The sequence below is a fragment of the Canis aureus genome, chromosome 31, assembly GCF_053574225.1.
Source record: "Canis aureus isolate CA01 chromosome 31, VMU_Caureus_v.1.0, whole genome shotgun sequence".
Taxonomy (NCBI): domain Eukaryota; kingdom Metazoa; phylum Chordata; class Mammalia; order Carnivora; family Canidae; genus Canis; species Canis aureus.
The window spans coordinates 7597617-7611061 of record NC_135641.1 but is presented as its reverse complement, the minus strand read 5'-3'; the positions used below and the strand labels follow the sequence as shown (position 1 = coordinate 7611061).

The window sequence follows — 13445 nt, the reverse complement described above, 5'->3', positions numbered from 1 at the left end:
GGGACCCCTGTTTTAACAGGTTCTAAAGGTGATTATGGTGCTTACTAGTTTACAAGCCACTGATCTAGAAGAGATTCTGATTCAGGGGTCTGGAGTGAGCCTGAGAGCCCACATTTCTAAGAATCTCCCAGGGAAGGCGGATGCCGCTGATAGGAGAACCACCGCTAAAGCTGTAGACGGGGACCTTCTTCCTTCACTTGTCTTCTGAAGATCTCCTGGGGCCTAAGCTACATTCCACTGTGCAGAACCCAGCTCACAAGTAGCAGAAAAGCCTACAACAGACATTTTCTCTAAACTTTTCCCACAGGAGCATAAGGAGGAGAAAGAACCACAGAGGCTCTTCAGAGAGTCCCCTGCATTGGAACAAAGCCTTTGGAACCGATACTTTGTGCTTTGTCTTGGATATATAACATTCAGAATAACCCTATGTGACATTAACGATGCCATTACCAAGTTTCATAATTTTTAATAAAACGAATACTCAAGTATACTGATATAAATTAAAATAACACTACGTAGAACTCTAGGATTTAAACACTAGAATGATGCAGGAACTAGGAAAACCCTGATCACGCTTTGCACACATTTGATTTCCCTCAATCTGTTGGAACGTCTAGTCTCAGGAGCGCTAATTGCTAAATATGATTGTCTCAAAAGATTCCTTAAATGGCCCCTAAATCTGTGGATGTTTTGAGAACTTCCATAATAGCTCCAGATATTTTGATAGGCTATAGCAGCCAATTAAAAAAGTTTTTTAAATATTGTAGGATCTTGGTGAAGTTTTGCCACTTTTTTACATGAAAAAAATTAAAACATAAAAGATATTTATATGCTCTTTAGGATTAGTATTGTTCATGTCGGAAATGTTCTGCCCAATATGGTTGCCACTAGACACAGAAGCCTACTGGGTACTTAACATCGGATTTTAACACATATTTAATTTTAATTAATTTGAACTTAAATAGGCAAATGTAACTGGTGGCCTACCTTACTGGACTTTTATATCAGCCCCTCTGCAGTTTACAATAAATAACCTGGGGGTGTTAGGCTCCATTTGGATGGCTGTGGAATTAATAAGGGCCCAAGAACGGTTCTTTGGTTACACAGAGAATTCTGTTTCTTCAGCATCAATTGGACAAAAGCAGTAGTCTTTTGGGAGCTTGTTTCCACTCTTGTGGTTATGTTTTGTCTCATTATGTAATTTTATTTAGCAACTCTTAGCCAGTTAAGGATACAAAATCCATGCCTCAGACCCAAGTTTGTTACTACCCAAGTCACTGTGTTAAAAATAAGTAGATTTTTAACACACATAATATGTCACCCACTTAACTGTCATAGGAGCTCAATTTTACCTTAAAAGTATATTAACACCATAGGGATGCCAGGTGGCTCAGCAGTTGAACAGCTACCTTTGTTTGGCTCCGGGCCTGATCCTGGTCCAGGGATCCAGTCCCTCACTGGGCTCCCTGCAGGGAGCCTGCTTCTCCTGTTTATGTCTCTGCCTCTCTCCCCGTGTCTCTCATGAATAAATAAATAAGATCTTTTTTTAAGTATATCCAATTTTATTTTATTTTTTTTAAAGATTTTATTTATTTATTCATGAGAAACAGAGAGAGAGAGAGAGAGAGAAGCAGGCTCCATGCAGGGAGCCCAACGTGGGACTCGATCCCGGATCTCCAGGATTAGGCCCTGGGCTGAAGGCAGTGCTAAACCGCTGAGCCACCCGGGCTGCCCTAGACATCCAATTTTAAAGGTAGAGTTCCAAAACTTCACTTAAAAAAAAATCCCAAAACAGTAACATCAACAAAAACCTCATGACTATTAAACCTTCTTCTCTAAGGATATTTGCAAATGCATTAAAAATTGAAGTAATCTTTTTATTGATGATGAGACCCTTAAAATGATATAAAAATGTCTATATACTTAGAGCAGATTGTTCCCCAATACTATATTGGGTCATAGTATGAGCTTTGGAGAAGGACAATTTCTGTTGGTGTCTCCATTCTCAGTTCTTTGGAACAGACCAGCCCAGAGGGCTACTTTATTTGCTTTTCCTACCCCTCCAAAATAAGAGACACACCTATGTGACATTAACAAGGAACTAGAACATTGTCAAATAGACACTCTGGTTAAATAGTTTCCAATGGGCTGAGTTTGGTGTACACTAAATGTCTTTCCTTTCTTGCTTCCCATTATGGAAAATCATCAAGAGAAAAGTGAAACATTACTTCCAGTTCCAATGGATACTTTATGAACATTATATCTCATGTAAAAAAATGTAGATATTTTTTTAAAAATGAGACATGAACAATACACATAACTTATCAAAGCTCTTATAAATTAGGTATTTCATCTGCATAATAGTTTTAAGTTTTGGATGGGACAGATTTAGAATACACTATAGTTGTGATCTGTATATTGTATGTTTGCATGAGTTTGTGTATATATATGTGTGTGTGTGTGTGTGTACATTGAAGCCTCTTGTGTAATTGTGGAGTGCTTTTCATACCTATTTGATGAAAGTGTTTAAGGGGAGAATATAAGGGCTCCTAGGTGGCTCAGTGGTTGAGCATCTGCCTTCAGCTCAGGGTGTGATCCCAGGTCCTCGGATCAAGTCCTGCATTGGGCTCCCTGCATGGAGCCTGCTTCTTTCTCTGCCTATGTCTCTGCCTCTCTCTGTGTGTCTCTCATAAATAAATAAATAAATAAATAAATAAATAAATAAATAAATAAATAAAATCTTTAAAAAAAAGGAGAGGAGAATGTATTTTCAAAATCTAGTACAAAGAATATTAAAATGGGAGTTTAGGTAATATATACATTATTCCCAATACTCATTAACCAACAGTATTCAAGATCCATGCATTAATGCATTCTCTAACTCAATAAACCATTAACTAGCACTTGTTATATTTCATGTACAAATGAGGAGTGTGTTCTTGAAGGCCTCTCTGCGATCCTTTTAGGTGAAATATTTTACCTTGACATTATTCTGGAGATCTATCATTATTTGTACAGAATAATACCAGGCTAACAATTATGACTTGTTCTTTTCTAGAAGTTTGAGCACCTGAAAATACGGTGCCACTAGAACGTGGCATTGGCCTCAACATAGAGCAGAGTTGCTTTCTCATCCCTTCATATTTTATCTTCTGTAAAGGGAGTAGGAATGGGCTTGGGAGATGACATGGGGAAAAAAATTCTCCATACTCAGAAACCTATTTAATCCTCATTCTTTGGAGATTGGGCAGTGCCAAAAAAACACAACAAAACCCTGCTATGCTGCAGCCAGTTAACAAAAGACTTGACAGCCGGGCTGTCTAAGGAATCTTGACTTCAAATCATGAGTAAGCTGTGTCATTGTGGTAAACACCACATTTTATAAAGAGGTCCGTGATTTATGGGCAGTCCTCGTGAAGATGCATTTAGACCTGCCAAGTTCCCTGGAATTGTCAGCGAGGTCCCTAACTCTGGGTCAGGAGGAGTATTTGCCCAGAATGCTGGGCAGCCGGGCTGACACTGTCCGGAATGGGCAGTTGAACTCCCTGTGGAGTCCCAGAGGGAGCCTGATGACTTGGGATCAGCTGTCCATTCCCCCACCAGCCGTATCCATCACTGTCATTTTCCTGGAATTACCATCAGTCTGCTGAGCCTAATAATTCATGACACAGATATTCCTGGTTGTGGTGGCTAAGGAGGTCCTGGGCAAAAACAATGTTGTGAGAGGCAGAGCTGAAGGAGCCTTTCAGAGGAAGACAGAGGCAAAAGGCCAGTGGGAGAGAACTCACACAGAGAGACGATATTGACTGGATGAGGAGGGGGTGCTTGGCTGTTCAAGAGAATGCAAATAAGAAAATAAAAGCAATGACTGAAGAATATTTGTCTGATGAGTTAAGAGGTCAGAATAGTCTTTAAATGCTAAAAAATCCCCAAAACCAAAACAACAGAACAGGGCTTGAAGATGACATCTTTGATTAAATATGTTTCTAAACCAGAACAATCTGGTATTAGCAACATGCTGTTGATTAAAACATCTGAGAACATGCAGAACTTTCCTAGAGCAACTCTGTACACTCAGGTGGATAAAGCCATTTACCCTCGCGACTTGGAAAAGAAAAGATACCATGACTTCCAGTAATGCCAACAGTCTCATTTAGGTATAGTCCAAAATGTTCCTCTTATACAACACAATTAAAAAGAATCTATATTCCCAAATAAGTTCTGTGCCCTTGAACTTATTCATTGGGATGAATTATACTCACTGGAATCCTACTATCCTTGCTCTCCCAATTTTGGTTATCTTCTCTCTTGAAATTAACTTTAGAAGAAATGCCACTCTTCCCAAATAATTTCCAAGGCAGAAAATCCTAGTGCCGTGAGAAAGGTCTGATTTTGGAAATAACCAAGTAAAATCATCGAGAGCCTTGTCTAGCAATTCCCCTGGGGAGCACTGGTTCTGGTAACAACAAACACGAAACATAAAGAGACCGCTTCTGTTCACACTGTCCCTGGAGTCTTCACTGCTGGATTTACCTGGTGGTGGTGACCTTGCATGGACAGTGACAGCTAGTGCCCAGAACAAAGTAAACTTCATTGGAAAATCAAGGAGTTTGGAAGGAATTCCTTCTTCAGAAGAGAACAATTTAGTGAAAAGGGCCATAAGAGCTATAATCTTTGAGATAAAAATGGAGACCACTCTCATTGCTTTCTCTTTGCATCAGGGTCCCACAATTCAAGAGAGAGGGTGCAAGAGAGCAGGTGCTCTTGCAAACCTTTCATCCTTGTCACTGCAGTGAGAAGGAGGAGCTTGTGGACCTATTTTCCCAGGGTTTCCCAGACACTAGTACAAACCGGGTGGTGCAGATTTTTGCATCCTGGGTGATGATTTTTCCTATCCTCTGTCCTCCCTATACTAAAGGTATGATTAGGGTCATTATCCATAAGTATTCAGAAAAGTATTTCATATGGCCATTAAAAGGCTCTACCAAAAAAAACAAATAAAAAAAATAAAAGGCTCTACTAATGGACGGGTGCCTGGGTGGCTCAGACACTTGAGTGTCCGTCCGACTCTTGATTTTGGACTGGGTCATGATGTTGGGACTGTGAGACAGAGCCCTGCCTTGGAGTCCTCGCTCAATAAAGATTCTGCTTGAGATTCTCTCCCTTCCTCCCCCTCTGCCCCTCCACACACCCAAGTGCCCACCAAATAAATACATCTTTTTAAAACAGCCTCTACCAATGGAAAAAGAAAAAAATAATGACGTGGCTTATATAAATTTATCTTAAAGAATATATAAGGAGGGATTTCTGGATGGCAACATTTTCTAAAGAACTAAGAATCTTGGCAAAAATATAAAACAAAAACCTTTTATTTCAGCAAGAGGTTCATTCAGTATTTACTTTAAGAAGTCAAATATTTGCTTAGAGGAGGAAATGCTCTAGTACAACACATACATACTTGTTGTACTCCCTGCAACGAGAGATGTTTCAATTACTGAAGCCAGATTAAATATAGTTATGCTGGAAACAGAAAATGGATAAGAAAGATTTTAAAGCAGAATAATGAAAAAGGATTTCCAATAGGTGGTCATTGGAAAACTATCTTAGAAACAAATGAATTGCCCGTTTCCCACAAAAATGCCAAAGAAAGTATACGAAATGGCGTGATTTATCCTCTAAATGCTACATACAGCATTATCCTACACTAAATACATCCCTGTGATTTTGTGTTTTCCACGTCCAGTGGAGACTTTTCTCTCCCTAAGTATTACCAAACAACAACTTTGCTTATAATTAAGCAAACGGGAGTGATGTCATATGTACCTATGACCCTTTTCATTCAACGGTCAATACATAGGTATTTATTGGGGATTTGCTCCACCTTTGCACCGTGTGGGTCTCTGTCCACTGAATCACCATCCATGGAGCTCTCCATCCCCCTGACCTTCACATTTACCTGACGTAAGACTGCACCAATAAGCAATACTCCATATTCAACAAACACACACCCGCTGGCACAAGTGAGCAGATGGTATTTTTATAATTACGATATAGTCTAAATGACATAAAAGTCAGTGCCACGTTAAATAAGTGGGCCAGATCAACAAGAAATGGCAATTTTGCTTCTGAAAGAGCTTGCTGCTTTTCTAGGATATTCACTATTGTCCAGTTTTATTTGACGAAACTGTCATACAAGTCTTAATTTCCGGTAGCAAGCAGGCATTTTTCTAGGATCATAAATGTGCACACACTTACTTCAGTTCTGCTGATAGACACAGGAGTGGTTTAAAAATCTTTAGGCTCCGGTGCTGCTTTGCTAGTGCCCTTCAACAGGTGCATACTTTCACATCTCTTGCATATTTTGTTTCTTGGAGGGAAGAAATGCTTGGTGAGACCACTTCCTGTATGGATGTGGGGAGCAACTAACATTTTTAGAGTGATTCCTCTATTCCAAAAGTTTTATATTCAGTGTTTCATATAACCCACAGGAAATTTTATGTGAGCAGAAGCAGACAAAGCCTGGAGGAGAGCCAGCTTCTCTACCTGCTCTCTACCCACAACCTCTGCAGGAGGATTATAAAGAATAAGGCTGGGTTTGAGGGGCCTGATGAACCCCGGGCCAGTTACTTGCGATACGGAGATCCACTGCGCATGGCTTCTACTCTTGCAGCAAGGCAATCTGATGGGAAGAAACTCTTCTGCAACTCACTATGGGGTGTTATATGTGCTATGGCGGAATGATGCTCAACGGGTAAGTCAGGCTCCTCATATAAAAGACAAGATCCTCACAGTGAACTACTGGGTTTCCCACCCCTTTGAAAGCCCCTGCACCCCACTTTAGCCACCCTGGCCTCCTTGCTGTACTGTCAACATTCCAGGCCACCTCATCCGGGAGCCACTGCATTTGCTGTCCCCATGACAGCCATCAAGCTAGCTGTTCTCTCTATACCTTCAAATCTTTCCCGACTGTTTCCTTCTGCATGAAGCCTGAGGTCACATCCGCATCCTGCACTTTGATCCTGCTTGTCCTGATCTGCATCATGTCTTCTGCATAGAGGTCATCACTTTCTAACAAACTATATGGTTTACTTATTCCCTGTGTGGACTTTCTGAGTTCTCATGGCTGCTGCTAGAATTTAGGCGCCTTGAGGATAGGGACCTTGTCTCTTTTCTTTACTTCTCAATCCCGAGCATATATGACAGCTCGTGGCATACAATAGGCAAACAAAGCACCTTGGATGCATTGAAGAATAATACACAGATACACAAATGTAACTGGAAGAGCAGCTCTATTTTAACTGGGGTACCTCACGAGAGTCACACCAAGCCAAGGTTGACTTGGAGGATGAAGGAGGGGAGAGAAGGTGGGGTTCTAAACAGCCTGTTTGAGGCTGGGGCACAGAGCTTGCAAGGTGAGGAATGAACAACCGTAAATTGGCTCACGCTACTTTCCAGAAAGGCTTTGGGGGTCTGATGGGAAGGGTTTTATCTTCTCTGTCTTCCAGCCCCATGAATTCAACCTAGAGTCTGAAGAGAATGACTTTCCAAGATTTTAGTTAGGGTAGCAGCAGAGAATTAATACTTTATTGTACCTCTTGTGCCTCATAGTTTTTACCTGCAGACTGATATGATGGGGCAATTGTAGGTTTTGCATGTATTGCCAGGGCTTGATATAGAGCCTGGTGATGATCACTCCACAAACATTTATTATGTTATATAAACTAGAATTTTTTTTAAATTGAAATCAGAATCTTTGAACATGTGTGATACTCCTTTGAAATTGCATTCTGACATGATTTATGAGCCAGACAGGAAGCCATTTGCTTTACTTTAGAATTACACATATTTTTTAGACTAAAAAAACATATTTTTGTGTTGATTGATTATTGACCTTATTAACTTGGTCTGGCATCTGTTGTCAATAATTTGAACTTCACTAGTACTTTTGGCACTTTCTAACTGCAAGATATTCTAAAAATTAATCCAGTCTTGAAGAAATGACCTTTCACACCACTTAGACTATTGAAAACAATGTGTCACTGGGCTCAGCAAAACCACTGGAGTAGAGGGGTTCCCGAGATAACCTAAACAAAGGAGATGCTATCTGAATGGGATGTGGCCTCCCTACTTTCAAAGTATAATGCTAAATGCAAAATAAAAACACCGGCTCACTTGTTCAACCCTTCTCTGACATTATTTGGAAGTCACAGGTCCTATGGGGTGTTCAATAAAACATGCCTTTCATTCTGCAGCATATGATAGCTAAAAGTAAATCATGGTACCAAGATCCACCACTTAGTAAAATAAATAGGATTCAGATATTTGCCAACAGCCTCCGTCCTCTTCATCATATGGACTGGAACAACCCCCTGATTTGAATGTTCGGACTTCTCCACCCAGTCACCTGCCAGGGTACATGAGAATGCCAGTCACTTCTGCCTCAAACTTGAGTCATCATCACCTTGAACATGCATACTTACAGACGTCTTCAAACCACAATTCTTATGCCTTCAAATACATAGCTTTGATATCTTTACAGCTGCATTACATTTTCTGATTAAACTTTAAAAAAGACTTTTACTGCAAGGCCCCATCCTGTCATTCTGAGCTTCTACTCTTCTACTCCCATGTTAATTAGTGGATGACAGAATTAGGTCCAAGTGGAACTTGTGTAACACGGAAGTACATAAACTGCCAGAATGCTTGTCCACATTTATAGATCTATTAATAGGTTCAAGGTTCTCATATATTTAGTCAAAATGGTCAATCATAAAAGGAAACCTATGAAACACTGCTGGAATCACTAGACTTCAATTCAGTCAAGATTTTGTGCCCATATTCACTATAGCTGCCTTTATATGGTGTGTGACAATGTCTCTAAATGTGATGAGATTGAGTCTCCCCATCTTTAGGGTGTAGATGGTATCACAGCCCTGTTGTGGGGACTAAATAAGAGGATGCATGTAAAACAGATTACTTCTGCGTGCTCAATAAATGGTAGCTACTAATTTTATAAGAAAGCTTTGCTTTAACAGCTAGTCATTACATACCTATGTGTGAATTGAGCTTGTAAGATGCTCACAGATGAGTTGATAAGCTAACTGATTTTTCATTTTATATTGACATTTCTAGTTTCCCTGATGCTCAGCTATGAGGATACAGATTTTTAAAAAATATTTGATACAGTGTTTTCAACTCGAATTACAGATAGTTACGAAAAAAAAAAAGCCAAATGAATAATAAGTGAGTTTAAGGTTGTTTTTTTTTTTAAAGGTAGAACTGTATTGTTTTACTATCTATGTGTCGTAAAAGTTCTAGGAGACTGGTAAAAGCTAAAATCATAGCTTTCATAAGTGAATTTGAATATAAAATACTCCTTATTTCTTAATGTGGCCTCTTGGACCTAGAAGTAGAGCCAGATATAAGGATAAATGGACTATAATCCACTTGTGTGCTTCCAAAGAATTAAAAATCATGTATATCCTACCACAATCAGTATCTCATGGTCAGAGAGAGTCAATACAGATGGAAAGAAAAATTCTTCCTTTGAGGAAAAGGATGCTTTTGAGAGAGGAAAAAAAAATTTATACCTACAGAATGAAATCATACAGTTTCCATTTCATCTTGTAATAAAATAAATTCTTAAAAATCCAACAATATTTCCTATGCTGATAACATTCAACATTTTAAACATCATATCTTTCATGTTTATGATAAATGCACGTATATTTGTGGGTACAATTTTTTTCTAATAAATTAAAAACCAGTTTTAGATATTCCATCACATATCCTTTCACGTTTCCTTAAGGGAGGTAGAAAGGACCAGTGCTTTTAAAGAAAGGTGATCCTGGATCTTGGAAACAGTAGAGTTCTAGGGTTAGCCTCTGTGTATGTTACCTGCACTCAGTGACCTTAGGGCCCATCCTTCTGAAGCCCCACCCACCTCCATTCTCCATCCAAATCGATGCACTACCTGAACCGAGTCCACACTGAACCACGATGCGGGAACAGACCATGCTTCTCCATGGAATGTTTTATTTACCACTCTATTTTATTCAAATATTCTATAGCTTGCCATCACAAGAAGGTAAAAGCTACAAAGCCACTGATGAACAAGAATTGTCTGAAGAAAGTTACTCATGTTCTATTGCTGAGGCAATAACTCAATAATTGAAATGCACTGAGACTTTTCAGTTTTTGCTTCACTTGCATCCGTGTCTCCTAAAATAAGCATCTCAGGGTGACTGTGCTGTACCATACTAGCTCACCTTGGCTCCTACCTGTCTGCAGACATTTCTGGGGGGCTGCAGGGATGACTAGGGGCTGCTGATAAAAGATAAAACAGTGCTGCCCTCAAATAGCTTTTAGTTGAGTTGGAAAGATTCTTGGATGCATAGTAACAATAAATTGGTGACAGAGATGGAAGGGTCTGGTTGTTATAGGAGCCCATGATGGGTCCAGTGGCTCAAGAAGGGTTCCTGGCAGAGGTCCCGTGCATGAATGCAGCAAGTATGAAATTAGTCATCAGCTAAATGGGTGCTTTTGGGGTTGTGGGTTCTTTGTTCCAGGAGCAAAACACACAGAGATTAAAGTAAGTTTAAAATAGCTTAAAACAAGACAGTTCTCCAATCCATATATTAATTCTGGTGGGTTGATCAAATATAGTCTGCACCCCAAAATTAGCATTTACATTTACAACATTTACATCTTTCTTGAAAAAAAAATTCAGGTTTTAGCTACTTCTTTTTACCAAGAGCTGATCTCAACTGCCCCTGATAAATCTGTGCTGTGACTATGGGAGTAAGTGCACCCTTTAAAGAAACAATTACAGGCACATTTCATAATCACACTTGACCAAGTGTAACTACTCCTAAACTAATCTCACGTATCTTCACAAGAGTTCTGTATACTTGATTATGCATTAATACTTTGTTCCTTTATACGATAAAGCCCAAAGAATAATTTCGTGCTTTTTTTTTTTTTTTGGAGAAAAATTTTTGTTTCAGTTGCACTTAGAAACTCGGAATGTGGGGATCCCTGGGTGGCGCAGCGGTTTGGCGCCTGCCTTTGGCCCAGGGCGTGATCCTGGAGACCCGGGATCGAATCCCACGTCAGGCTCCCGGTGCATGGAGCCTGCTTCTCCCTCTGCTTGTGTCTCTGCCTCTCTCTCTCTCTCTCTCTCTCTCTCTCTCTCTCTATGTGACTATCATAAATAAATAAAAATTTAAAAAAAAAAAAAAAAAAAAAAAAAGAAACTCGGAATGTATGTCGTATTTATACCACCTATAGAGACAGAAATAGTAACTAGACACACATTCCCAGAGATAAGTATAGACAAAGTAGATATGGCGTGAGTGATTCCAAGACATTCCTCAAGAAAATATCTACAATTCAGTGTTACTTGATAATCGTATTTTATTATTCATTTCCCTCACTTGCAGCCCCGGAAGCATCTCTCCTAAGCATTGGGGCAAGCATGTAAAAGGTAGGAGGGAACACCACGCTGGCTCACAGCCCTGCTTCCCACCTGTTCCTTGGAGCCCAGGGCCCGACGCAGCAGGGATGCCCGTCCCGCACGTACCTGGCTGAAGCTCTGGCCCGCACCTGCACCTCGGGCTTGCGCGCCGCGGGCCGGGAGCTGCGAAGGGGCTGTCTCACCCAGGGCCAGGGTCTGGTTGCTATGGTAGCTGGCCGGATACTGGAAGGACCCTTCAGGTTTGGAATTGAGCTGAAGTGCACTCTGGGAGAGCAGGCTGGGCCCTGCATTGAAAGTCATTTAGAGCAGTAAGTGACAGCCTCAGTGAAGCAGAAATGACATGTATTATTTATTGAGAGTAGCCTAGAATTATCACACGCACATGATTCCAGCCATCTATGCTTTGAATTCTGAGAACTAAAATGACCATATAATTTGACTCCAGCTCTTAAATGAGATTTTTTTTTTTTTTTGGCGGTTTAAAAGTTCCCAAAAAGAGTAGATTTTTTTTCAAATGATCTCATCCTGACCTACATAGAGACATTTCTTTTGAGACAAATTAGTTAATCACGTAGTTATTTTTGGATTACACAATATCAGAAACATTTGAAATAATTTAAAAGCCTACCTTTTGGTTCATGTTAATTGTGCTAATATGATTATATCTCCTACTTAATTATCAGGATGCTAAAGCACTTGAAACCTTCCAATCAGTGGCAAACTGTATTGTGTAGTGGTGTAATACCTCCATGCCTGAAGGGCAGGCAGTGTTTAAAATATTAATAGGTCTTCAAACAAGTAGAATTTACCCTGATCTCCCATGATATCCGATGGCTGGTTATCTTTGCCATCAGAGCAGTGCACAGTAGGAGAACAATGAGAAGATACAGTGTAAAAATTGGTGCTGCTGAGGTGGCTGATATTACAAGTGATGGAGAAATGAGATCAGTCTCTGGCCTTATTATTTTATTATACTTTGTATAAGAAACTGTGATTTCTTTCCATTCTGTTTTGATGGGATCCTTGCAAGAGTTTGCCCATTGTCTTTTTAAGCAAATTTCTTTAATCTTATTTCCTACTCACTTTGGGAGTTAAAAGAAGTAGGAAGAGTGTAAATGCACTTGTTATTTTCCATTGTGTGTGCTTGAGAGCCGTTTGGCGTAAGCAGAGGCAGCTGGGAGGGAAAGATTTGGGAACCCAAGCTTTCTCATGCTCTCTTAACCATAGCACAAAGTCACTTTTTTTTGAAAGAGCATAATTATATACACATAGATTATGGTATAATCATTATCCCATCCTTAATCTCCTTCTTTGGCTGTTTTAGAAAATACTATCATTTCTAATAAATGTGGGCAAATTTCAAGTTCCTCACTTCTTTCTTTTCAAGACTATAATGTGGCTTTCTTTCAGATGAGACCACAGATTCAACATGCAATAGGCCTTTTCTTTTTGGTATAAAAATAATGTCTTCCTTAAAAAGCATTGGTTCCTATAATGCTTGTCATTTAAGAATTTCCCCCATCTCCCCTCTAGTTCCCTGGTGAGACTTCTGAACAATGCAAATGCACCTTCTCATCCCTGGATATTGAATAATAAGCCAATTAACTAATATAGGTAAGACTGGGTATTTTAAAATCTGGAAAAAAGTCAAACAAGGATATAAAAATGTTCCCATCCAGTCCCAATTTCATCATGAAGGGCATAACAAAAGTACAATTGTAATCCTGTTTCTTGTAATTTAGAAAAACAGAGTCTCAAGCAAACAGTATATACCAGATGGTGAAGTTTGCAATAGCCTACAAAAAATCGTTTAATCCATACTGATGGTATTATAGGCCTAATCACCCGAAATACGATGTCTCTATGGGGAGTGCAGTCAAAGTTTCATTGTGGATGCCAGGAACACATTGTCCCCACTGCTACTGTGGAAATTTCGAGGCACAGAGACAGAGTCAAGAGGCCCAGGCAA

General features: G+C 39.7%; 1 protein-coding gene across 5 annotated transcripts in view; it reads right to left on the bottom strand.

Annotated features, from left to right (window-relative positions):
• CTNND2 (catenin delta 2) overlaps positions 1–13445 on the bottom strand; it is a 913492-nt gene that overhangs the window by 394619 nt on the left and 505428 nt on the right. For all 5 annotated transcript variants that reach the window (XM_077879565.1, XM_077879568.1, XM_077879566.1 and 2 more), the window contains one exon: positions 11582–11760. In XM_077879565.1, coding sequence (XP_077735691.1) covers positions 11582–11760 — 179 coding nt within the window. The remainder of the gene's footprint in view (positions 1–11581; positions 11761–13445) is intronic.